At 38.0% G+C, this 23819-nt stretch overlaps 1 protein-coding gene and 1 long non-coding RNA gene across 9 annotated transcripts in view; one reads left to right on the top strand and one right to left on the bottom strand.

The window, feature by feature from the left end:
- Positions 1 to 7469, top strand: part of LOC139357124 (uncharacterized) — a 67748-nt gene extending 60279 nt beyond the window's left edge. The window contains exon 2 of the long non-coding RNA XR_011609797.1: positions 7032 to 7469. This is a non-coding gene — a long non-coding RNA (uncharacterized lncRNA). The remainder of the gene's footprint in view (positions 1 to 7031) is intronic.
- LOC105493206 (coiled-coil domain containing 148) overlaps positions 1 to 23819 on the bottom strand; it is a 285928-nt gene that overhangs the window by 61749 nt on the left and 200360 nt on the right. For all 8 annotated transcript variants that reach the window (XR_011609794.1, XM_071072806.1, XM_071072801.1 and 5 more), the window contains one exon: positions 22418 to 22558. Coding sequence is in view for 7 of the 8 variants with exons in the window: in XM_071072806.1 (XP_070928907.1) it covers positions 22418 to 22558 (141 nt within the window). In the remaining variant the exon portion in view is untranslated. The remainder of the gene's footprint in view (positions 1 to 22417; positions 22559 to 23819) is intronic.

Below are 23819 nucleotides of genomic sequence, written 5' to 3' on the forward strand. Positions count from 1 at the left end.
CTACATCTTCAACCTTCAGAAAACTATTTCCTTGTTTTCGCTGAAATTCTCTGGAGTGAAGGATACTCATATTCTGATACCCTATGTGCCATTTGGCTGGGGAATAGCTTGGGCATTTTCCTCATTGTTAACTGCCTATTTCAGGCCATTGTGATATGTAGAATTCTTTCTCCCTTTGGTGTTAACACCACATGGATATATCACCCTCTACCTGTTGTTTTCATTGGCATGTGTAAATTTCCAAGTCACTCCCAAATTTTCATCAAGAATTCAGATACTTTAGTCACAGTCTTCTCAAACACAGGCAACTTCGGCCTGTCTGAATGCCCTTCCAACCTTCCTAGACAACTTCAGCATCTGTCTGAATGCCTTCCAAACTGTTTTTCTCATAATTCGATGACTTCCTCCATTCTAGGGAACTTTCTCTTCCTCCAGAATTCTATTATCATTGAAAACAGTTCCAACTGGGAAATCCTGAATAATAGCAATAGACTCTGTGACCAGAACCTACCCTCCCATTTCCCATCATCCTCTGGTCTCCAGTTATATAATGCTATTTCCCTAGTGCATCTCTCATCACAAAGCTTTGCTAATTAATATACTTTTCTCTTCTCCCACTAGGCTGCAAGAATTGTGATATATTCAGCTAAAGTGTCTAAAACATAGCATGTACTTAATAACCATTTGATTGATGACATAATTGTAGGAACTAGTACTAAATTTATGGTTTCAATTGAATCTTCAATGACAATAAGCATTCCATTTATGAATTCCTGGACAATGCCTCTCAATTTCTCATAGTGATATGCTAAAACCTGTTCACTATGTTCAGCTCCATACCTGCTGCTATTTCCTCACTTTCATCAGAGCAAATAGAAGCTCTACAAGATACCTTTCTTAATGTTCAGCCCATCAGAAGAAGAGGTATTCTTCCTTCTGTTCAAGACTAATGCCTCACCTGGGCTGCAGATCCCATTCCCAATTCCACCTTCTTCATGGCCCCCCTCTTCATCTATCTCCTCCTCTCCCCTGTACCTTCAGCTTCTCGCTCTTTGCTGCTTCCTTCTCACATGGAATTAAACATAATTTTATCCCATTACAATAATTCATAAATTCTTTAGAACCCCAAGATTGTAGCATCATACATTTCATTGTTCCTCTTTGGGCAGGCATCTTAGCATACTTGCTTTCTCCCATGTGAACATCTTCTATTTCACTCCTCACCCATGGTATTCCTACCTCTGTGCTCCACTCCAAAGTCACTGCTCTCACTAGTGAGTTCCAAAGGATCAGATCAATATCCTTTTCCATCATGATTTTACTTGATGTCTCTGTGTATTTGATTCTATTAACCCTTACCTATAGTATTAAACCCTTATTGACTTTGGGACTTAGACATTCATTTGTTCAACAAGTATTTGTTGAGCACATGATACTGGTACTTAAAAAGAAATGAAGCCTCTGCCTTGTGGAACTGAGACTTTGTAGAAAGGGAGACAGATAGTAAATGAATGAATGAATGAATGGAATATTACATGTTGTATTAACCTCTAAGAAAGGGATAAGTAGAGTGATGGTTTAGAAAAATTTGAGTAGAATTAGTAGAAGGTATCTTTTAAATGTCTTAAATAGGACATTTGGATGACATGACATTTGTTTGAAAACCTGGTAGATGAGAGTGAAACACCCATGGGAAGAGATGAAGGGCAGTACATTGGGAAGAGGGTGCAACAGCATTGGATGGGGAAGACCTCACATATGTTGAGAGCTGGGAAGAGGCCAGGGAGCTGAAGCAGGTGGCATAGGTTAAGATTAGAAGCAAGATTGGAGAGCTGCATGGGGGTTAGATGATTTGGCCAGGATATGATTCTAGAAACAAGGAAAAGCCATTGAAGAGACTAAAGCAAACGGTAGCATGATCTGACTTATACTTTAAAAAGAAAGCTCTGGATATGAAGTGGAGCATGGGTAGTAGAGAAGCTAAGGAGAAACAGGGAGACCAGATAGAAGGAAAAGGCAGCGCTGGTCCCTGGACTCAGGAGATGGATTCAAGTGTTCAGATCTGAGATGTGCTTTTGAGGAGAATCGGAGGGCTCATTGAGAGATTCCAGGAGGGCTCATTGAGAGATTCCATGTGAAGATTGGAGGAAAGACTAATCAAGGACAATTCCTAGGTTTTTTGCTTGAACAGCTTGTTGAATGGTGATACTAGTAACTGAGATAGAAGATTGGGAGAATAATAGGCTTGGAAAAGGAAGAAAATTGAGAACTCAGTTTTGAACATATAACACTTGACAAGCCCATAAGACCTCTAAGTGGAGGGGCCAGACGAACATCTGAAGGCACAGATGGGTGGCTTAGGGGAGAACTCAGTGCTGGAGACCTAAATTAAGGAGATAGCCACATAAACAGTATTTGACACCAGAGGACTGGATGAGGTCTCCAGTATGAGGATGTAAACAGGAAAGAGAATGTGGTTATGCACTCTCATGCTTATTTGCTTTTCTGCACAGCTTTCTCTACTAGAATGACTTAATTTCCCTCTTCCACCTGTCAAACTCACTCTATCTTTAAGATCAGAACAAATGCCACCTCCTTCTTGAATCTTCTCCTGAGCCCTCTAGAAAAACAGTAGCTCCATCCATGGCACTCCAATAGCTTATAGTTTATGACCCTCCTTTCTTTGACTACCTGCATTCCTTTACTTTTTTCATGAGGTTCTGCCCCTGGATCTTTACCAATATATTTGGGCATTTACTACATGCCTGGAAAGTTCTGCCCTGCCTTATTGCTTGGTAAATCCTTCCTATCCATCCTTTAAAGACTCAGTTTTAGCATTGCCTTCTCAGCCTTTCTCCCTCTCCTCTCCTCCAGACATAGCTAGCTGTACCTTCTAAGGCATTATTTGTGTATTCTTAGCATAGCATTTCCCATATTAATCTGCATTATTTATCTTTGTATCCTTACTACATTGTATCATGTCTAACACATAAGAGGGTATAATTGTTCACTCTTAGGTGACTGGAAGCTTCTTCTGGTCTCCGGTCCAAGAATAACAAAGTTGTGCATGGGAACCAGAAGAGCAGTTTTCTTTTCAGGATGGTAAAGGCCGAACTAAGTACTTCCTAAGGACAGTTCCATTCACTTTTCATCAATTAATTCATCCTACAATGTATGTATCAAGAATTATTAGCTTTGCAAGCCTCAAACTGAAGTAAAAACTAAGGGTATTTAACTAGTCCTTTGGGACATTTGTTGAGACAGAGATTTTAAATGTACTGATTGTTGAAGGATTCTTACTATATTCCAATGATAGAAGAATCAGAGAGTCAGCATATGATAAGAGTTGAATTTATAGCTTGTCTCTTTACTTCCACATGAAGTTTACAGAAAAACAAAACAAGCACTCATTATCCCCTATCTCCTCTTATTATTATACTTCTGATTTGTATTGAATGTAAGATGTTTATTTTCACAATCCCACATTTTGTTCATTTTAATAAAGTTAAGCCAGTAAAAGTGTAATAAATACTGTAGAAATAAAAACTGTAGAAACTATTCACCATGTAGATTTTGGAGCCAAAATAATGTCATGATACTTTTCAGTCTAAGATCATTTTTATATCCTACTTTAGTTTTGTAATCTTTCAGACTTGTTTCCTATTAAAAACTATACTAGTAAACAGAACATTTATAATATTAGAGTATCTCAAAGTTTAACTTTAAAAAAAACTTGAACCACTATTATACAACCATTAATTTCAACATGAAATAAGAACTTCTTTTTTATACATAGGAAGCAGAAAGTTAGGACAAAAGGATTAGAGCAGCAAACAGTTGGTCTCTTATTTCACGCTGTGTGATGTTGAATCTTTGAACACATAGACTTCTGTACATTGTTGTCAGGTCATTATCTCTGACCTGTGACTCAGTCAGAAGGAAGTCATAACACTTAACCAGACTCATAAAAGATACGAAGTTCAAAGCATCCAGTTCCAGTCCCCATAAGCCATTAAGATAAAGCACATTTTTATTCCATTTTCTAGATTCTAATTAGATAGTTCCTTGCATCTTAAAGATATTCTTTTTTAAGGTAGAGACTAGAATGGTGGTTATTAGAGGCTGGGAAGGGTAAGGGGCAGGGGATGAAGAGAAGTTGTTTCATGCATATTAAACTACAGTTAAATAGAAGGAATAAATTCTAGTGTTCAATAGCACGGGTAGGATGACTATAGTTAATCACAATTCATTGTATATTTCAAAATATCTAGAAAAGAATATTCGGAATGTTCCCAACACAAAGAAACGATACATGTTTGAGGTGATGAATATCCCAATTACCCTGACTTGATTATTACATGTTTTATGCATGTATCAAATATCCCAGGTACCCCAGAAATTTGTACAATCACTACGCATCAATTATTTAAAAAGATCCCCTTTCTACTTTTGGCCTGGAATATGCAACTCCACACAAAAAGTATGTTTTACATATAACATAGCATTGTATATGTTATATATATATATGTTACATATAACATAGCATTGTTATATGTAAAAACATAACAGGACGTCTTAATAGAAAAGTATGCTTTTTTTTACTATAATTTTTCCCATGCACTTCATTTAGATCAATGATGGTCCCTGCACCCCCTAAAATCACCACCAATTGAAGCATGACCCCTCTTTCTATGTGATCAATTTTACAATCATCTATATTTTGCCACATACATTTTTACAACTTTGTGTGAAATTCTGAATGGTAAGGAGCATGCCTTGTACTATCATATTTATTTGTATCTAGTATTGCACCTTTCAGATAAGAGATGCAAGGTATACATTTGCTAAACTGACCCAATGAGACAGAACATAGAAAGATAGCATTGCCCAAAATACTTTTCTTATATCAGTTCATATGAATCCAAAAACATCTGGATAGGCAACTTTTCAAACAGTGAGCCAGTTCATTTAGCCAGTTCATGCAGGGGTATGGAGGTGCATTTAATCCCAACAGAGAATGGGGACCTGGTATGTCTCTAGGTCAAATTGCTCATGGAAGCCAGATTAAAGGTATTCTATGCTTAGTTATTCCTACTCTCAAAACCTTTCAGCCAACATTATCTCTTCTGTAGTTTGATGGTATGCTTCTGTGTGCTTCAACCTAGGACTGGCTTAAGTTTCTGAATAAAAAATTGGCTTCAGGTTGGGTGCAGTGCCTCACGCCTGTAATCCCACTGAGGCGGGTGGAGCACGAGGTCAAGAGATAGAGACCATCCTGGCCAACATGGTGAAACCCCATCTCTACTAAAAATACAAAAATTAGCTGGGCGTGGTGGCATGCACCTGTAATCCTAGCTACTCGGGAGGCTGAGGCAGGAGAATCACTTGAACCTGGGAGACAGAGATTGTAGTGGGCCGGGATTACGCCATTGCACTCCAGCCTGGGCAACAGAGCGAGACTCTGTCTAAAAAAAAAAAAAAAAAAAAGGCTTCAAAAGATTTACCTTCCAGGGCATTTATTATGCAAAGATAGAAAAACTCTCTACATGAGTAAGAAACCAGAGTTAATCCTTGGTTTTCAAAATAGAAAGTCAATTTGGCAACCATCCTGCCTGGTTATTTGAACTTAATAGATCTCCTTTCAGACTACAATTAAAACTGTTTGCATTTCAGCTACTTATCAGTGCCCTAAACTTGAACATTTTAGCAACCAATCTCCAAGATGATAAACAAGCTTATCTACCTCCGCTAGGAGGGTAAATTGTCATACTTTTTCTGAAGAATAAATGTTAAAAAATAAAAATAAGAAAATAACTAGCAAAAATCTTAAGAATTAAGAAATAAACTTTTAAGAATTAACAGGCAGGAATCTATGCAAAGATTTATATGCAGGTATGTTCATCACAACCTTAAAAGGGTGAAAAAATTGGAAACAATACAATGATCCCAAATTGCAAGATTTGCAAATACACTATTCTGATGCAACACTATGCAACCACTAAAAATTATGCAGCAGGAGAAAAAGGGGAAAATATGCAAAATGTTGATCAATGAGAAAAAAATCTGGTTAAAAATAACCTATATTGTGTGATTCTAGTTAAGTTAAAGTTCTTGGATATGTAGAAAAAAGAGTGTAAAGACATCATTAATTTTCTTTTGGCAGTGGTTTAGGATTTCGAGTGATTTTTATTGTATTTTGTATGCTTGTTTGCATTTTCCAAATTATCTACAATGGACATAAAATACTTTATAATTACACAATGGAGCCTTTCTGAAGGTGGAGGGTGGGAGGAGAGAAAGGATGAGGAAAATAACTAATGGGTACTAGGCTTAATACTTGGGTGATGCAATAATCTGTACAACAAACCCCCATGACACAAGTTTACCTATGTAACAAACCTGTGCTTGTACCCCTAAACTTTAAATAAAAGTTAAAATTAATAATAGTAATAACTACAAAAGCATATTGTATATATTATGTGTAAGTATATTATGGCCAGTTTTTATAAAGTCTGGCCAAGGAAATTAATATTTGGGAGGAGCACGTACGGGGCATAACTCTTATTCATTCCTGAAGTTTCCAAATTCTATTCCTGTATCAGGTCAAATGACAAGAATCCTATATATATTTCTATGTAACATTTTTATTTTTTTTATCACCTTGCATGTGGCAGCAGTTTCATTTTCTATAGAAAAGTTTCAAAGAATTATGATTTAATTTTATGCCACAGGTCTTATAAAGGCTGGTGCAATCTCATAAGAGGATTGACTTAGGCTCTTGTAAAATTTCTACTGAAAATGCTATCCATTGAGTGGGTTGTACTCCTCCTCCCAGTGCTACCAGCTCCTGATCTGCTGGTATGTTCTCTACTATCAGCAAATAAGAGCTAAATGTTTCCCTCTAACTTTAACCATGCTCAATTACAACACCCTTCTTTAGTCTTGGTTTGCTGACATAATGATATTCCCATTCCCTTAATTTCTCATCTTTTGTTCTTTTACTGACTTTCTCTTTTAATGATTCCTAATAGGAAACAGATGGCACACTGAAAATTAGGATAAGTTAAGAAGAATGTAATAAGCGGACAACTGACAAAGGAGGGTGGGAATGCAGGGCAACCACAAGGACTCATGCAGTGCTGGGCGAGGAGGACTGCCGACAGGAGCTGAGACCTCTGGTGAAGGACACAACTGATCAGCACAATCCTGCAGGACAAGGAGCTGGAGAAACAACTCTCCAAACCCCACACCTCTCCCTCACCTTGATCTCCCATGTTCCACTTTGGCTGAACCAAACCAAAAGCCAGAGGTCAAGGAAGCCATTTGTGAAAACTGTTACGGAGCAGAATGGAGAGTGATACGACTCAGGGAGAAGATATCCAGCACAAGAGTGTTAATGCCTTTTATTATAAATTGTTTGGAAGTAGATGATGTCTATATGCATAAATAAATAACATTAATCTCTTTTAGGTGATGTTCACTTTGGTCACTTATGTGAGCATTTTCCCATAGCAAACCTTCCCACTCAAATTGGCAATAAGCTATTTTCTGCTGTGATGCAGTCCCATGTCCTTATAACATGATGAGCCAAGAAAGTATTCCTGGGTAAACACATTAGTTATCTCCTCCTTAATTTAAATGCCAGGTGGATTAAAAAATAACTGTCATGTCTTCTTTAGGAGGAAGGTCTGTTTTCAGTATGGGCATTGAAATATTGCATAATGATCGTGTCATATGTTGATATTGCTGAAATGAATTTGTCTATAATCTTGTTTAATTTCTCTCGTTTCACTATTCATTAAGAAGGGAGTATATACACTGAGGATGTTGTATTTCAAAACCTGAAGTGTCAGAGAGAGTGAAAAGTGAAAAGTAATCAAACCTAAGTCATTCAATCGTGGCTTAGAGCCGAGGTGATTTTTAAAATCATTTAATCCAAACACCTCATTTTACAACTAAGGAGGCAAAACCCACAGAGCTTACATAACTTGCCAAGGTCACTGCTCTTGTTAAGACCTCTCAGCTTGGCATGCTTTCCTCTATACCATAACATCAAAGGAGAGTGGTATACTTTTCATTCATTGAATTCATTTATTCAACCACTATTTTTGAGTGCCCTGTGCCGGCACTGGGTCTAAAGCAATAAAGAAACTACACAAATTCTCTTTTCTCATGGGGCTTACATTCTAGAAGTGGAAGTGAAGATAGTCAATAAATAGATGTCAGGGAGTGACAAGTGCTAAGGAAAAAATGAAGAAGGATAAAGAGATAGTGACAGGCAAAGAGGACGCCATTTTTGTTGGGCCATAAAGGGCTTTCTTTCTAAGATGACATTTGTGCAGGACCCTGAATGCTGTGCAGGAGTGACTCATGCAGACATCTGGGAGCGCATTGTTCCAATCCTGGGCAAAAGGCTTAGGGGGACATATGCTTGAGTGTTCACGGAGTAGGAAGTAGGTTGCTTGGGCTGGAGCTCAACGATGGGAAGAGGGGTAGGATATGGGATCTAAGAGGTATTGGAGCAGAGCAGGGAGGCAGATCACACAGGGCCAGGTATGTCCCTGCTAGACCTCTAGATTCTATTCTGAGTAGAATGGGAAGTCATTGACATGTTTTCTGCTGAGGAGTGACATGATCTAAAGTGAGTTTTAGAATGATCGGTCAGTCTGCTGTGTGGGAAACTGATTGGAAAGGCAGAGTGGAAATGGAAAGGGAAGGGGCAGATAAATTAATTAGGAGATTAGGAAGCTATTATAATAGTCCTAATTATATTTTAAAGGTAGAGCCTTCTATCCATGCCAACAGGTAAGGGTATAATGGGGGAAATAGAGGTCAAAGAGGACACCAAGGCTTTTGACCTGAGTGCTAGGGGACTAGATTTCCATTTTCTGAGAAAAGAAAAACTAGGGAAAGAGTATGTTTGGAGAGAAAAGCAAGAATATAGTTTGGGAATATTAGATTTGAGGAGTTACACATGTGAGTTTGGAGTTCAAAAGAAAAGTCCAGGCCAGAGGTATGAATTAGTATTAGGAAATAAATGGTATATGAAGTCATATGGGTTGGTTGAGATCACTAGAGAGTACACATACTGACAGGACTGACACGCCCCCCCCCACCAGGAGACTCCAAAGCTTAGAAGATGGAATGGTGAGGAGGATTCATCCAAGTTTACTGAGGGGAAGATACCAGTAAGACAGAGGAACAAAGAAAGAGTGGCTTCCTAGAAGCCAAATGAATCAAGTTTTCCAAGGAGGAGGCAGTGATCAATTCTATCATAATAATTCAAGTAAGGTGAGGACAAAGAATTGATGACTGAAATACAGAGGTAAGTAATGACATTGGCAAGTGCAACATTGCTTGAGCAAGGGACAAAATGGTTCAAGAGGGAATGGGAGAAGAGAAGCTGGAGACACTGTGTATAGGCCAGGGAATGATGAGATTTTCTGAAGGGGGGATGTGGGATCGAGGGAGGATAGTTTATAGATGGAGGCCATAATGGTGTATTTTTAGGGTACCTGGAAAGAGCTAGAAAAAGCGGGGATGGTGGTGGGAGAGAAATTGGGATAACCTTGAGCAGGAGAAAGGGGATAGGATTCCATGCACAAATGGAGGGACTAGCCTTAGACAGGAGCATGACATGTCATGCACTGTGAAAAAAGGTAAGGGGAGGGGAGGGGTACAGATTCTGAGAGGTGGGCAGATGTCATATTGGAAACCTGTGGAAATTCTCTTCTTGTGAAATATGATGTCAGTAGGAAAAGAAATCACACCAAAATCGTTACATTTTCTTCAGTCTACTTAACAAAAGAATGGCACCAAGGAGGCAATGAAGAAGGTATTTTTTATCTATTCCATAACACATGTCTTGATACTTCAACTATGATCAAATTATAATGGTCTGGTTTCCTGTAAAGTGTTTAGACATCATAATTCATTATCCCAGGGAGAAGAATCTTAAAACAATTTTAAGAAGCATAGGGAGACAGACATAGTAAGCGGTGTGGACTTTTAGAACACAAAAGAAATTCTACTAGAAAGCAGGCAGGCAACAACAAAGAGTTTTAAGATTATCAATTACTTATCCATTGAATAGTTCTGAGTAAACCAGGACAGGACCAAAGCCATTAAAGTGACCTGAAAGTAAATAGTTTGAAACTGAGATTTCTCAAAATTAGTTAATCACAAAATTGACAGCACATAGCAATCATGATGATGGGGAGCATAGCACAGTGTCTAAAATCAGACCAGTCAGACCACTCAGGTTCAAATCCTCACTGCACACTTAATGTTCATGTGACTTCGGGGAAATTACATAACCCTTATGTGCCTCAGTTTCTTCATTTATGAAATAAGGATCATATTAGTATCTACCCCTTAGGGCTGTTAAGAAGATTAAATGAACATGGAATACTGCCTTGCACATAGCAAGTACTGTTTAGGTATCTGTTAATTAAATCAAATTCCTATGAATAATCAAGACCTAGCCAGAAAGTATAGTCAAAAATTTATACCTGGAGGTAAACTCAAGATTCTTTCTCTAAAATTGTCTAATGGGAAATCTTTCCCAGAAAAACAAATATATCTGGCTCCTGATTATCCAGGCTTCTCTCACTCTCTCTCTCTCTTTCTGGGTTTTGCTTAAAACTACATCCTGACAGAGGGTAGAAAGATTCTATCAGCTTTTCTACCTTTTAAAAAGATGCTCTACTGGAAGTTTTTATTTTTACAAGACAGCTGAAACCGAAAAGTGAGCTTCTTGGATTACCATTCTATCATCTGTGGGTTACCACCACACGTTTTCTGTTACCTATTGACTCATATACTGTACCAAGAGTTGACCGTATGCTCAGTCTCATGTTAGAAGGTGAATGTTAATTTCAGTTAATTTAAAGTTAAGTTAATAGGGTTAATTTAAAGTTAATTTAAATTAATAAGGTTAATTTAAATTAATAAGTTAATTTAATAAAATAATATTTATTTCTAAATTTTAACAACAAAGCAAGGAACACTAAACATTTAAAAATTAGATGATCCCTAGTTTATTTCTTCTGCATAATTAAACCTCCTATTCTACTTAATTTCTTACACATACAATAATACTAAAAGAACCAATATTAAATCTTCAGAAAATAAGGTTTGAATCCCAGTTTATTTTGGAGTCCTATCTACAAAAAATATATGCTATCTTCTCCTTTTGACCATTATATTATCCTGACAGTTAATTTACCAATTAGGTTTCTTTTTTTAGTTCCCATATTTGGAGTACTCCATCAGATTCTCAAAGAAAAAGACTAATAACTAAATAAAAAATACTCCCTTAAACTTTGCAAGATCACATGTTTAGGAGTTATTAATTGAAAGAATCACAAAAGGGAGGGTAGGAAGCAGTTCATCAGAGCAGCCCTCAGCCAAGTAGGGACACTTCAGCTCTACTGGCAGCAAGTTCCTTTGCAGTGAGGATGCTTGCTCTGAAAGATCTCAGTGGATGGATGTTAGAACCAAGCTCAAGTTGGTGTTCGGAGTGCTTCAAAGACATGTTTCCGGGGTCCAAGAAGTCTATGGGAGTTCTTATATTCCATATTCTCAGGTTTACGAACATGTAAAAAGAGTGCTATAAGCCAATTTTAGATCATCTGAATGGCACTGTACTATTGAGTCCTGCCATGGTGTTTTTATTTGTGTTCACATTTCAGGTGGCCCTAGTAACATAATATATAAACTGACAATATTTATAGTTTAAGTCATGTTTGTCTAACTGGGATCCAGTTAGATCACTCTTTCTGTCTCTCTCTGTCTCACACACACACAAACACACACACACATGCACACACACACCCCTCTTTAAAAGAAGTCTCAGTCTCTCTGTTACACAAGGTTAACAAGGAGAGTCATGAGGGAAAAGGACCTGGAAGAAATGGATGACCTGGGCCAGGACCAGCAGGTACCATCTCACAGCGCCCTCTCTGCTATGTATTGGCTTCCAGGCAACATTCTGATTTTCCCACTACCTGAAGCCCTGAGATCTGTATCACTCTCCCTCCTCAACAGCAGAGCATTCAATGGAGATGAAAGGCAAACAGTCAAAAGCATTTGAAGAAAACTGCAGAGGACAGTCCCACATCCTGCAGTCCCCACAGTGCACCATGCCTTCAACAACAATTAAAGGCCTCAGTGGAAACAGATAAATTAATAGAAAGAGAGTCTTTTGGAGTCAGTCACGGCAAAAAGTCTATACTCTAAGGCCTGAACTTTGATTAGCTATAGCAAAACTATAACTTCTGTTAGCATAAGAGCATTCACACTAGGAAGCAGTCAGACCAGCATGGGCCAGTGTGAAGACACATGCCCAAATTACAGTTTGATGATACTGGAACAGGAAATAAAAGGAGGTCTAAGCATGGATGAGAACAAAGCCACTCTCCTAACTGCCCCAACTTAGGTTAATGTTAGGTTAGGTTAGGTTAAGGCTTCGTCGATACTCCCTGAGAAAGGCAGGAAGTAAATCTCAAAGTCACACTCTACATGTGTGTGTACACATGCATATACATATATTTGCATATACATGTATGAATGTATGTATATGCACATACATATTTAATTTGCTATACATAGGCATGCTTAATTTAACCAGTGACAAACTCTATATAGTTCATTTCATTTTATATTTTTAGTTTTTCTCTATTAACTCTTTTTGTTGTGCTTGTAAAGTCTGAAGCTAAAAGACATCCTTCTGCATTATTAATAAGAGCTTCCACTGACCTAAGAATTGTACATCATTTTGTGGCAGAGCAGGTAAACACCTCCCTTTAAACAGAGACCAGAAAGGGGGCAATTTCTTGAGTGGATGATCTCTTATAATTGCATGAGGTATGGAGAATGGGGGACTGGGTATAATACATGTCACAATAAAGGCACTTGGTATGTACTTATTGAACAAGCGAATAAATGAATGATCATTTTGTTTGGACCCTTAATGTCCCATTTGGAATCATACACAATCTTATTGTCAATGTATCTTACTAGGAGTTGATACCATTATCCTATGTTAAAGGGTGGGGAGGCTATTGGAGAGGAGGCAAATGCCACACAGGACATTGGTACCAATACTCAATATAACAGTAAATGAAATATGTTGAGCCATAGTATTTTCTGAAAGGTGACTTTGGGATTTCAAAATAAAACACAGATTAGAAGACTTATGTATATAGTTTAAAATAAGATCAGCAAGTCACGAAGTCATGAAACTTATGAAGTTAGTGTATGTTTTATTTGTTTGAACTGTTTAGGTGCTAATGAGTACATTTTGTTGATGATTGCCATTTAGAACAACAGGATGTACAAATGAGTCAAAGATTCTTTGGTTTAAGGTGGATAACTACAGATAACTATTTCTGCATGCCCTATGCTGTAATTAGAACATTTCTTCTTACTTGACCTTTCAAAGGATTCCACAGTCACTAGTGTTGGTAAAGTTCTACCACTCTAGAGACATTCTGCTACCAGGTGAAGAGTAACCAGGTAACGAGAAAAAGAAATGTATTCATGACATTAGTTTCTGAACCAGCGTTAAAAGCACTGCCTTTCATTATTATTATCTTTATTTCATTTCTACCTTTTCTATTTGGTTCTCATGATTTTTCTAACGGCCATCTGCTCTACCATTCCACTGGGGTAACAATAATAACAGTAACAATTAGAACATCATTTACTGCCCTAAGTGCCAGGCATGTGCTAACTGCTTCACATGCCTTTTCTTATCATACAAATGCAAATAGCACACAGACACAAACACTGAAATGGAGAGAAAGTAATTTCCCTCAAGGCCCCGCAGTCAACAAGTGGCAGTGCTACAACTCCAGCTCAGGTCTGAGGGAATGCAAAACGTCCCATGCTCAATACCACCCTGAGCCATTCCCCACTTGCAGTGGGCTCACTGAGTTTTTGGCCTTCCACATTCGCTACCCACTCTGTAGTTTTTTTTTTTTTTTTCCTCTCCTTCCACCATGGCTCTTCTTCATCTTTATTCTGCTAAATATACCCTCTTAGATCAGCTCCGATACCTCCATATCTAGGAACTTCTTGGCTCAGGTCTTCATGAGGTTGTTAGTGTACCATTTAGTTATAGGTTTAAGGCCAAGATATAATTGAATAAAGGTGTATTTGGCCTGCTCTCCTTCTTTTGAGCCTTTAGTGAAATATTTCAGCACCATGGAAGTACCAGGGGATGTGGAAACTACCCTATACTCTTCTTAGGGGGAATGCTCATCTTCCACTCCTCACATAGCTGGGGGTTCACAGCATGGCCTCTCATTCTGATTGGCAAATGTGGGAGAAATGATTGAACAAGTTCAGCTCAGCCCAGTCTCTCTCTTAAAATGCCATCTGTCTTCAGGTGGCACTTTCTCCCTTCTCTGCCTTGCAGTCAGCAGTCTGTCCTTTTACAGGAAGATCTGGATAGTCACAGCTCTTTCTGAGCCTAGAGGTGAGTTTGTTCAACGGTGGAAGTATCAAAAAAATGCCAGGGGCCACAGGGGCCAGCCACAGTCTCTCATACCTGGGCTACTAAATTCTGCCCTCTTGGTTCAAGGGTCATTCGTCCTTTTTCTTGAATGGTAGTACACACTTGCAGTTGAGTTGTTTTATCGGCCTGCCTCTCACCACTATAATAGAATTTTGGGGGTTTATTAGCCTCTTTTCACGTCATACTCTCTCTGTCCCTTTCAGTCCAAGCTGGCAGTGTTTGTAATAAAATTTTCCCAAGAACCCAGAAGGACCTCTGTGGATTTTTTGGGAATTCACTACATCAGACAAAAGTTATACCACAATCTTTTTGAAATAATCTTGTCTCTCTCTCGGTCTCCTGCCGAGATGGCTAAGGGATACCACCCTTAACCTTTCTGGAGGCCTGCTAGTTTGAAAAGATCCATGAGAAGCACCGTTAATCTCCCAGAAGGGTCTTTCATGTGACTAAATACTCTGACCTTTTGATCTTTTCAAGATTAAAACAAAGGATTGTATATTCACACCTCAGTCTGTTCTTCATACCATAGTGTTGGCAATAATTTATTAACGCTAAGATCCTTTCCAATCTAGACAGGCCAAGACGTTCCCAAAGCATCAAGTCTTGATCCTTTTCACTTAAACTTCTTCCCTTTATTTATCTCTTTTCTTTTTACTACAAGCAGCAAAAAGAATCCAGGTGGCACCTTCAACATTTTTTTTTTTGTTTTGATATCTTAGTTCGTCAACTAGGAAGTTCATTTCTGGTTAATTTGTTTTCCATCTAACTGCAGGACATGGCTGCCCTAGGCTTTCTGTCACCACATTAACAATGACCCTCCATTCTCCAGTTTCCAATAAGACATTCATTACTTACTCCTCAGCCCTCACCAGTCACGTTGTTAACATGCATATTTCTACTAACAGTTGATTCAAGGTATTCTAGTATTTTTCTATCATCCTCAAGATGATATCCTCAAAATTCTTTCAGCTTCTTCCCACTTACAAATTCCAAAGCCACTTCGGCATTTTTAGGTATTCATTAAGGCAGCATTTCACTTCCAGATACTAAAATCTGTAATAGTTTTTTAAAATCGTTGTTTATAAAAATTATCTCAAATTTAGCAGCTTAAAACAACACTCACTTGCTAGCTCAGAATTCTGTAAACCAGAAGTCTAGCACGGTGTGGCTGGGCTCTCTGCTTACGTTATCACCAGGCTGAAATCAAGGTGTTGGCAAAACTGAGTTCTCATCTGGAGAAAAAAATCTGCTTCCAATCCCATTCATAAAAATCCAGTTCTTTATGGCTATGGGCCTGTAGGCTATAGGTCCCATTTCCTTGCTGGCTGTCAGCCTGGGCTACCCTCAGCTCCTTGAGGCCACCACATTCCTTGCCATGTGACTCCATCAATGGTGGTCACATCCTTCTCATGTTTCAAGTCTCTGACCACCCCACTCTGTGACCACTCTGCCTTTAAAGGGCTCATGTGATTAGGTCAAGACCACTCAGATAATTTTAAGGTCTTCTGTGCCATATAATCTGACCCAATCATGGGAGTAAAATCCACAGTATTTATGGTCTGGGTGATTATACAGGACATGTCTGGAGGGTAGGCAGGGGATCCTATTGCCCATCTTAGAAACCTATTTATTTTGGTGTTATTCATTGACCCCTTTAAATTCAACAATCCTGAAAAAGCAGAGTTTAAAACCTGGGAATTTTTAAAAAAATTATTCTTCTGTGCTCACCTTTTTTCCTACTCTTAGCTCTTTAGATCAGTATACTATTAGATTAAAAGACACTGGAGAAGAGATTTTACAATCATTGCCCTGATAAGAACCTACAAATTCCCACACCGGGAGAATGGCTCAGATCTGAACTGGGGAGGTACTCTGAATTCTCTCCTGTGCAAGAGCTTCCGGAGTCTTCTGAAATAAGAATGGTGACAGTCCTCTAACCTGCATTCTGTTTATGATAGTGTACTGGTTTTTGTTTTAGATTATTTCTCCTCTTCTTGGTTCTCTGCAGGAAGCATGTAATTTGGGTACTATGAGATCCCCTGAGGGCGTGGGGGAATACTCAAGTACCAATGCTCTAGCAAAGCCATGCCTTTTGGTATTTACTGGTATGATGTTACAAGAAGTTGAGAATTCACAAAGTGACAGATCCCTCCCCAGAAAGATCTCTAAGGTAAGGCTGAAGGTCACATCAGAGGTATCCTGATATCCTTGAAAATGCTCCCCACCCCTCAATTGTACAAAGTGGCTGGTGTGCAGATTAGGAGTTGGCTAAATTAGAATTTTGAAATGCTAGACGAAGGGGGAGATATGTCTTCTTTTTATGTGAGTCTTGCTTAACATCTCCATTTTGGAAGTGAGGCTAGAATCCTTGTGGTGGATTCTGTGGAACTCTAGATGTTGTTGCATCACACAGCAACAACATATCCTAAACCTCAATAATGCAGAGAATTTTTTCGGTGATTTAAGCTACACAAAGAGCCACATCTAGAGAAAGGGTGGTATGGGAGCCAATATTATATGAGGTCCATCTAGCATGGAAATTGTGTTTTTTACAATAGCTCCCAGGGATCATTTATAGAGAGGCATTATCTTTTGATTTTATCATGACAGCAATTTCAGAAATAGAGAGATGCTCCTGAAAAACATCAATATCATCTAACAACTTAGGAATCAAAACTTTCTTTGAGTCTTAAGATAAAACCATGAAAACTATAACTATTATATTCAGCTTGAGTTTTAAAGCATAGAAGAAAAAGTGATTTAAGGAGCTGGGCATCTAAGGGTAAAATTAGCATCGAATACAAACCAAAATATTATTCCAGTAAATTGGTCATAACAGACAAATTGCTGGAAAGAAGAATTAGGAGGAAGATTATCTCTTGTTCAGAAATTGTATGGTGGAGTTTTCACATGGCACAGTTTCTCTGCCTCTACTGCCAGTCTCTGAGGAGAAGGGAAAGCCAGGTAGATGAGACAGCAGATGGGGGAAAAACAGAGCACCATCTACCAAAGCAACACCTCTCATGACAGCAGGGAGCTGCCGGTGGAATTTTCTGCCAAGCTGCTGTTAAAAGCTGAAGAACCAAAATGTGTCTCCAACAGATAAAATAGTTAAAACAAAGATCATCTAGGTTTGTGGTGAGTATATGTAAAGACAGCTAGAACTTCTGGTCAGTATCTCTGAGTTGACATGGAAATCTCCTTTCCTACCTCAAACACGTAGAAATGCTGGACAAACTATAACACAACTACACACACACATACACACACACACACACACACTGCCCCAGTGTCAAAAATAAAAATGGAACCTAAAGTCAGAGCAGTCAGAGAGAGCTGAAGAAAAAGGACTTGAGGAAAACTGGGACCCAGAATAGGTCTGCATAGCGGTGGCCGGGCCTTTAACATTTGTCATGGGACCCGTGCTCACAGGAGCTGGAATCAAGCTACTTAAAAATAGCACAAACTCACATAGGACTTGTCCAGACACAAAATCGGGACTAGATACACCATAATCACTCTCTGCAAAAGTTCCAGGGAGACCAGAGAAGAAAAGGGATCAAGTGCAGAACCCCAGACCAGTGCTGTGCACTAGCCCTAAATCAGATGCACTCTAGGCTCACGGCATAGTGTTCCAAGTCTAGAAACTGATACGAAAATTATTCCCAGGCCAAAGGGTAAAGTGTATATGACCCTCAACAGAGACACACATAAGAGCCACCTGTAGAGATGCTCTTGCTACCAGGTCACAGTTCATGAAGAGAAGCATAATTCATAAGAAACAGTTTGATAACCTTGATTACTTGATCATTTTAAATTTCCATGACACTATAGATACTATAGGCAAAATGAAAAGGCAAACAACCAATGGGTGAAAAGATATGCAACCCATATAGCTACAAAAAGAAATAGAATCTAGAATTTATAAAGAGCTTTTACATATTCATTTTAAAAATGGATTTTAAAAGTATGAAGAAGTGAGTTACAGAGAAAGAAAACTCTCCAGTAAACATGAAAGATTTTCAACCTCAAAAATGATCATGGAAATATAAATTAAAATATTGATAAGATACTTTTCAAATTTACCAGATTGACAAAAGTCAAAAAGCAAAGTTGTAGTATTTTATAAACCACCCCCCAAAATCTTATAAAGTTGAAAGTATATGAATCTACAACACAGTTATTCCCCTTCTAGGTGCACCCTAGTGAAAGCCTGAATACATGCATCAGTACAAGCTGGCTGCTGCAGCACAGCCTATAAGAACAAAACGTTGGAAACTTAAATATCAACCACCAAAGAGAATGGATAAACACTAGCTCACTTCTACTATGGAACACTGTAGCAATTAAAAGGCTGGGCGCGGTGGTTCACGCCTGTTATCCCAGCACTTTGGGAAGCTGAGGCAGGCAGATCATCTGAGGTTGGGAGTTCGAGACCAGCCTGACCAACATGGTGAATCCCCGTCTCTACTAAAAACACAAAAATTAGCCAGGTATAGTGACAGGCGCCTCAAATCCCAGCTACTCAGGAGGCTGAGGCAACAGAATCTCTTGAATCCTGGAGGCAGAATTTGCAGTGAGCCGAGATCACGCCATTGTACTCTAGCCTGGGCGACAGAGCGAGACACCATCTCAAAAAAAAAAAAAAAAAAAAAAAAGGAGTGAACTAGGCCTATGTGTATTACTAACACAGGTATTTTTTTTTTTTTTAATTTTACTTTAAGTTCTGGGATACATGAGCAGGACCTGCAGGTTTGTTACATAGGTATATGTGTGCCATGGTGGCTTGCTGCACCCATCAACCCCTCATCTAGGTTTTAAGCCCTGCATGCATTAGGTATTTGTCCTAATGCTCTCCCTCCCCCACACAGACATATTTTTAAAACACTGCAGAATGACACAGCATGATAGTGTTCATGAAAAAATTAAAGTCACAAATTACATGTCAAAATATCTTAAAATCGGCCGGGCGCGGTGGCTCAAGCCTGTAATCCCAGCACTTTGGGAGGCCGAGACGGGCGGATCACGAGGTCAGGAGATTGAGACCATCCTGGCTGACACGGTGAAACCCCGTCTCTACTAAAAAATACAAAAAAACTAGCCGGGCGAGGTGGCAGGCGCCTGTAGTCCCAGCTACTCAGGAGGCTGAGGCAGGAGAATGGCGTGAACCTGGGAGGCGGAGCTTGCAGTGAGCCAAGATCACGCCACTGCACTCCAGCCTGGGCGGCAGAGCAAGACTCTGTCTCAAAAACAAAAACAAAAACAAAAACAAACAAACAAAAAAAATCTTAAAATCTATATATGGCCTGGAAAGATAGAAGTAAAATTCCTGATCATGATTGTCTCTGTGTAGGAAAGAAGGGAAATGGTACTGAGGAAGGTCTCAAAAGAGGATTTCAACTTTATCTGTAATATTCTCTCCTTTATTTAAATTTTAAAACTCTGAAACAAAATGAAAAATGTTAACATTTTAATGCTAGCCAATGTGTGCTAATGTCTATAACATATCAATCTCTACTTTAAAAATAATTTTCTAAATGAAAAAGTATGTTTTAAATAAAATAAGTCATATGCCTTGGTCCTACACAATTGCTAGGGTTTGACCACAAATTTGGCTTAGTTTCCCAAAACATTGTAATGTCCTCTATACTCTATATAAATAGGACAACAAATTTGATAGGGCATTTCTTATAATATCTTTTATTATAAAGGGCAGGACACTTTATACATGTAACATCCTGCATGAAGCTTAGCAAAATGCAACTAGGGACGAAAAAATGCATTCTAGGCATGGAGGTTTTCATGTTTTTTCAATATGTGCTACTTTAATGCTCATAGGTATAGATCTCATCTTGCATTCTAAGATGAGGAGAGGATATTTAATTTACACACATAACTAATGATACTGAAATTCTCCTCAGCCTTCATCTTTTCAGGCCTAAGTGTCCTTGTTTTAAGCTGCATTTAGGTTAGCCCTTTGGGTGCCTCAGCCATTAAAACAGCTTAATTCTTCCTTCCGTTACTCTGTTCGGTTTTTGTTGTAGTGTTTATGAGGCAATTGTCAGCCCCATCTGCAAGCTCAGGAAGCTCTCTCTCTCATCTTTTAAATGCCTTTCTCTCACTTCCAGAAATCTTACAAACTAGTGATGTCTCCCCATCCTCTCCTGTGTAGCCATGCCAGTTCCTCAACCCAAACTGAACTCGCACAATTAATTGTACCAACTCCATTCTCAATACTTGAGTTATTTGATTTAAATGGCTTTACCTGTCTTTGTAAACCCCCAGTAAATGAAACTGTTTCCAAATCTCTTCATATGACATTTAAGTTGACACCGCATGCAAACAAGTGCCTACAAATATAATACCTTTTGTGGTCATGCTAATTCACAGTGAGAAAATGCTTCGAGGGCCCAGGTAGAGGGATATGCTTTTCACATGCTGTACTTCCATATCAGTAAATAATTGGTAAGTTCCCCCACTCCAGAGATACATAGCTCACTTACATTATTTGAAACATGATCAATACTTATGAGTTTTGGAGGTATATGTAATTATTCCCTTTAATCATCAACTCTCTTGATAGGGACTTGATAAAACCACCCTATTTACTTCCTTAGAAGCAGAAATCAAATTCATTTTTGAATTAAAATAAGCACTGTGAAGTCTATCTTCTTAGCAGCTGACTTTGTCAAATGATCATATAACTTCTATGTATGCTGTTTTCCACACATGCTGCCTCTACACCAATTTGCTGATTTAAAGTCACAAAACAAATCAATAACAATGACAACTGAAGTCTAATAAAATGTGGAAAAACTGGCTTATAGCTTTAAGATACATAGTTCCTTTACCCCTACATATTCAACTTGGAAGGAACAACTTCTAGGCATGAGCTTCTTTGACTTAGTTGGTTCACATAGTGCAAAATGTCAACTATGTTCACAAAAAGGAAAAGTTTGTCCACCAATGACCATAAATTAATTAATCATTCTTAGCACTATAAGCAGCTTTTCCAAAGAAAAGAGTTTTTTACACCATATAGATCAAATCAAAACAGGTGTGTAGGTTAAGGCCATTTCCTTTTACTCTGCTGATCACAAATTAATTGCCTTTTTGAGAATTATTTCTACAGAGGCTAGCCACTCCATTTAAAAAATGGTTAACGTATCTGATTAAATGTGTGACAAAAATATTTTTATGGCAAATTTCATAATTTTTGTTGTGGGAAAAAACATAAATGCCTAAATAAGTATCTCATACATATATTTAAAACAAAAACAACCCTTAAGTGTATTCTATCTTCCATGGAGAATCAACAATCATTTCTTTTGGTGTATAGTTTTAAGATTATGCAACAAATGTTTACTCAAAAGAGGAATGAGGAATTTGTGTTAGTAATCGAGAAACAAAACCATCTAATACATAGCCAAGAAGTAAACTCTTTAAAGGGCATTTTGACTTTCCATGAATTGCACTGCCTCTAGTATAATATATTCTACTAACAAGGATGTTTTTGGCAATTATTTACCACATTGCCATCAACCAAGACACTATCTCAGCACCCTCTCATTTTTTGCCACGTCCCTACTTATTACAGGATTTAACAACCTTCACAAACCTTGTTTTTTTGTTGTTGTTGTTTTGTTTTTTAACCTACAGCACCTCTTCTAATCACAGGTACCTGTGCTCACACAAATCAACAAAGTGGGTTCTCCTCCATGTCAACAAATCTTTGAAGCTCAAATAAACTTTTCATTAGAAGCAACATTCCACTAGATCTTTATGAATGTTCTCAGAACTGCTTAAGAGAATTTCATGCCAAACATCAAGACCAAAAAACTCAATCAGGCCAGTAAGCATTCATTCACACATTCATATTGACAATAGATTTTATACTTTTTTTTTCTTCTCTGCCCTTTGCAACAATTCCTTCTTCTTCCACAATTTCTCTTTCTCCTCTTCCTTTTCTCTTCTTCTGGCAGAAATTTCCATTTCCAGTCTTGCTACCTCTTCCTGGTGGGCTCGCCATTGAAGAACCTGAAATAAATAGAAAAATTTCATTCCAGTAACTATGCACACTGAAGTTATTTCACAGGTCATAATAAGACTAGGCTCTATATAAAGCAGATGTCAATTTTTTTTTCCAAATAACTGTTTAAATTCTATGTGCACATGACTGTGTGATGTATCTGTGAAACATGTGTGTGTGTGGGTTAAAAGGAAAAAGCAACTTTAAAATCATGTCATTCAGTTATTCTTCACCTAGATTCATGGAGTGGGGTTCCTAAAGAATCTATGATTTAACTCCAAAGAATCTGTATATTCCCACAAATAGTAAGTAAAAATTTCTGGTTTGGCCCATTTTTTTTTTCCAGAGGTTAAACAACTTTCAAAAATTCTCAATCCTAAAATGCTTAAAAGTTTAAGAATCTCTGCTATATTTCAGCTTTCTTGTTTTATAAGAATGGAAAGCAGGCCTGAGTTAAGATGAAAAACCACTGCAAGACACTTAGAACAACTTTCTGGGTACCGGTATGTGTTATTGGTAAAAGTATGCTTGCTACAGCCTTTCTGTTGGGTATTAGGTTATATGTAAATATGTGTCACAATATAAAAAATGCATAGCCTTGATCCACAACCCTATTTCCAGAATATTATTTAAAGAAGACAATTAACTGGACAAGTGCACAAAAATGTACCCACAGGAGTGTGCACTACAGTGCTGTTTAAAACAGAAAAATCGAAAAAGTCTAAAGTCTGGCAAGGAGATGGCTTAAATCAATTATGGTACTTTTATACAATGACTGCCATTGAAAGAGGATGCCATAACTCCATACTCATTGAAATGGAAAATATCCACAATATATTATTAGATGCAGAAAAGCAGATATAAAGCCACATTTGCAGTATGATCTCATTAATGTAAAATATCAACTATGTATCTATGCATAGAAAGAGATTTGGAAGGGGACTTACCAAACAACAATATTGGTTATCTCTGAATAGAATCATTTCCTGGGATTTAAAAAAATTATTCTTTAAACCTTTCTGTGCTGGGTGACATTTTTTCAATAAGTATTTATTATCCTTGTAAGCAGGAAACCAATGAAACTAATGAAATAAAAACAAATACTTATCTGATCCATGTATATATCTGGCTAAGGAAGCAGACAGCAGGGAAATGTAGAGGTATGCAAAATTCTTTTTATATTAGCATTCCCAATTAAATACTTCATTTCTTACACATTTCATGTAAGCATCATTTATTAATGGTAATATATATGATGAAAATTAAATA

Source organism: Macaca nemestrina, chromosome 11 (genome assembly GCF_043159975.1).
Source record: "Macaca nemestrina isolate mMacNem1 chromosome 11, mMacNem.hap1, whole genome shotgun sequence".
Classification (NCBI taxonomy): domain Eukaryota; kingdom Metazoa; phylum Chordata; class Mammalia; order Primates; family Cercopithecidae; genus Macaca; species Macaca nemestrina.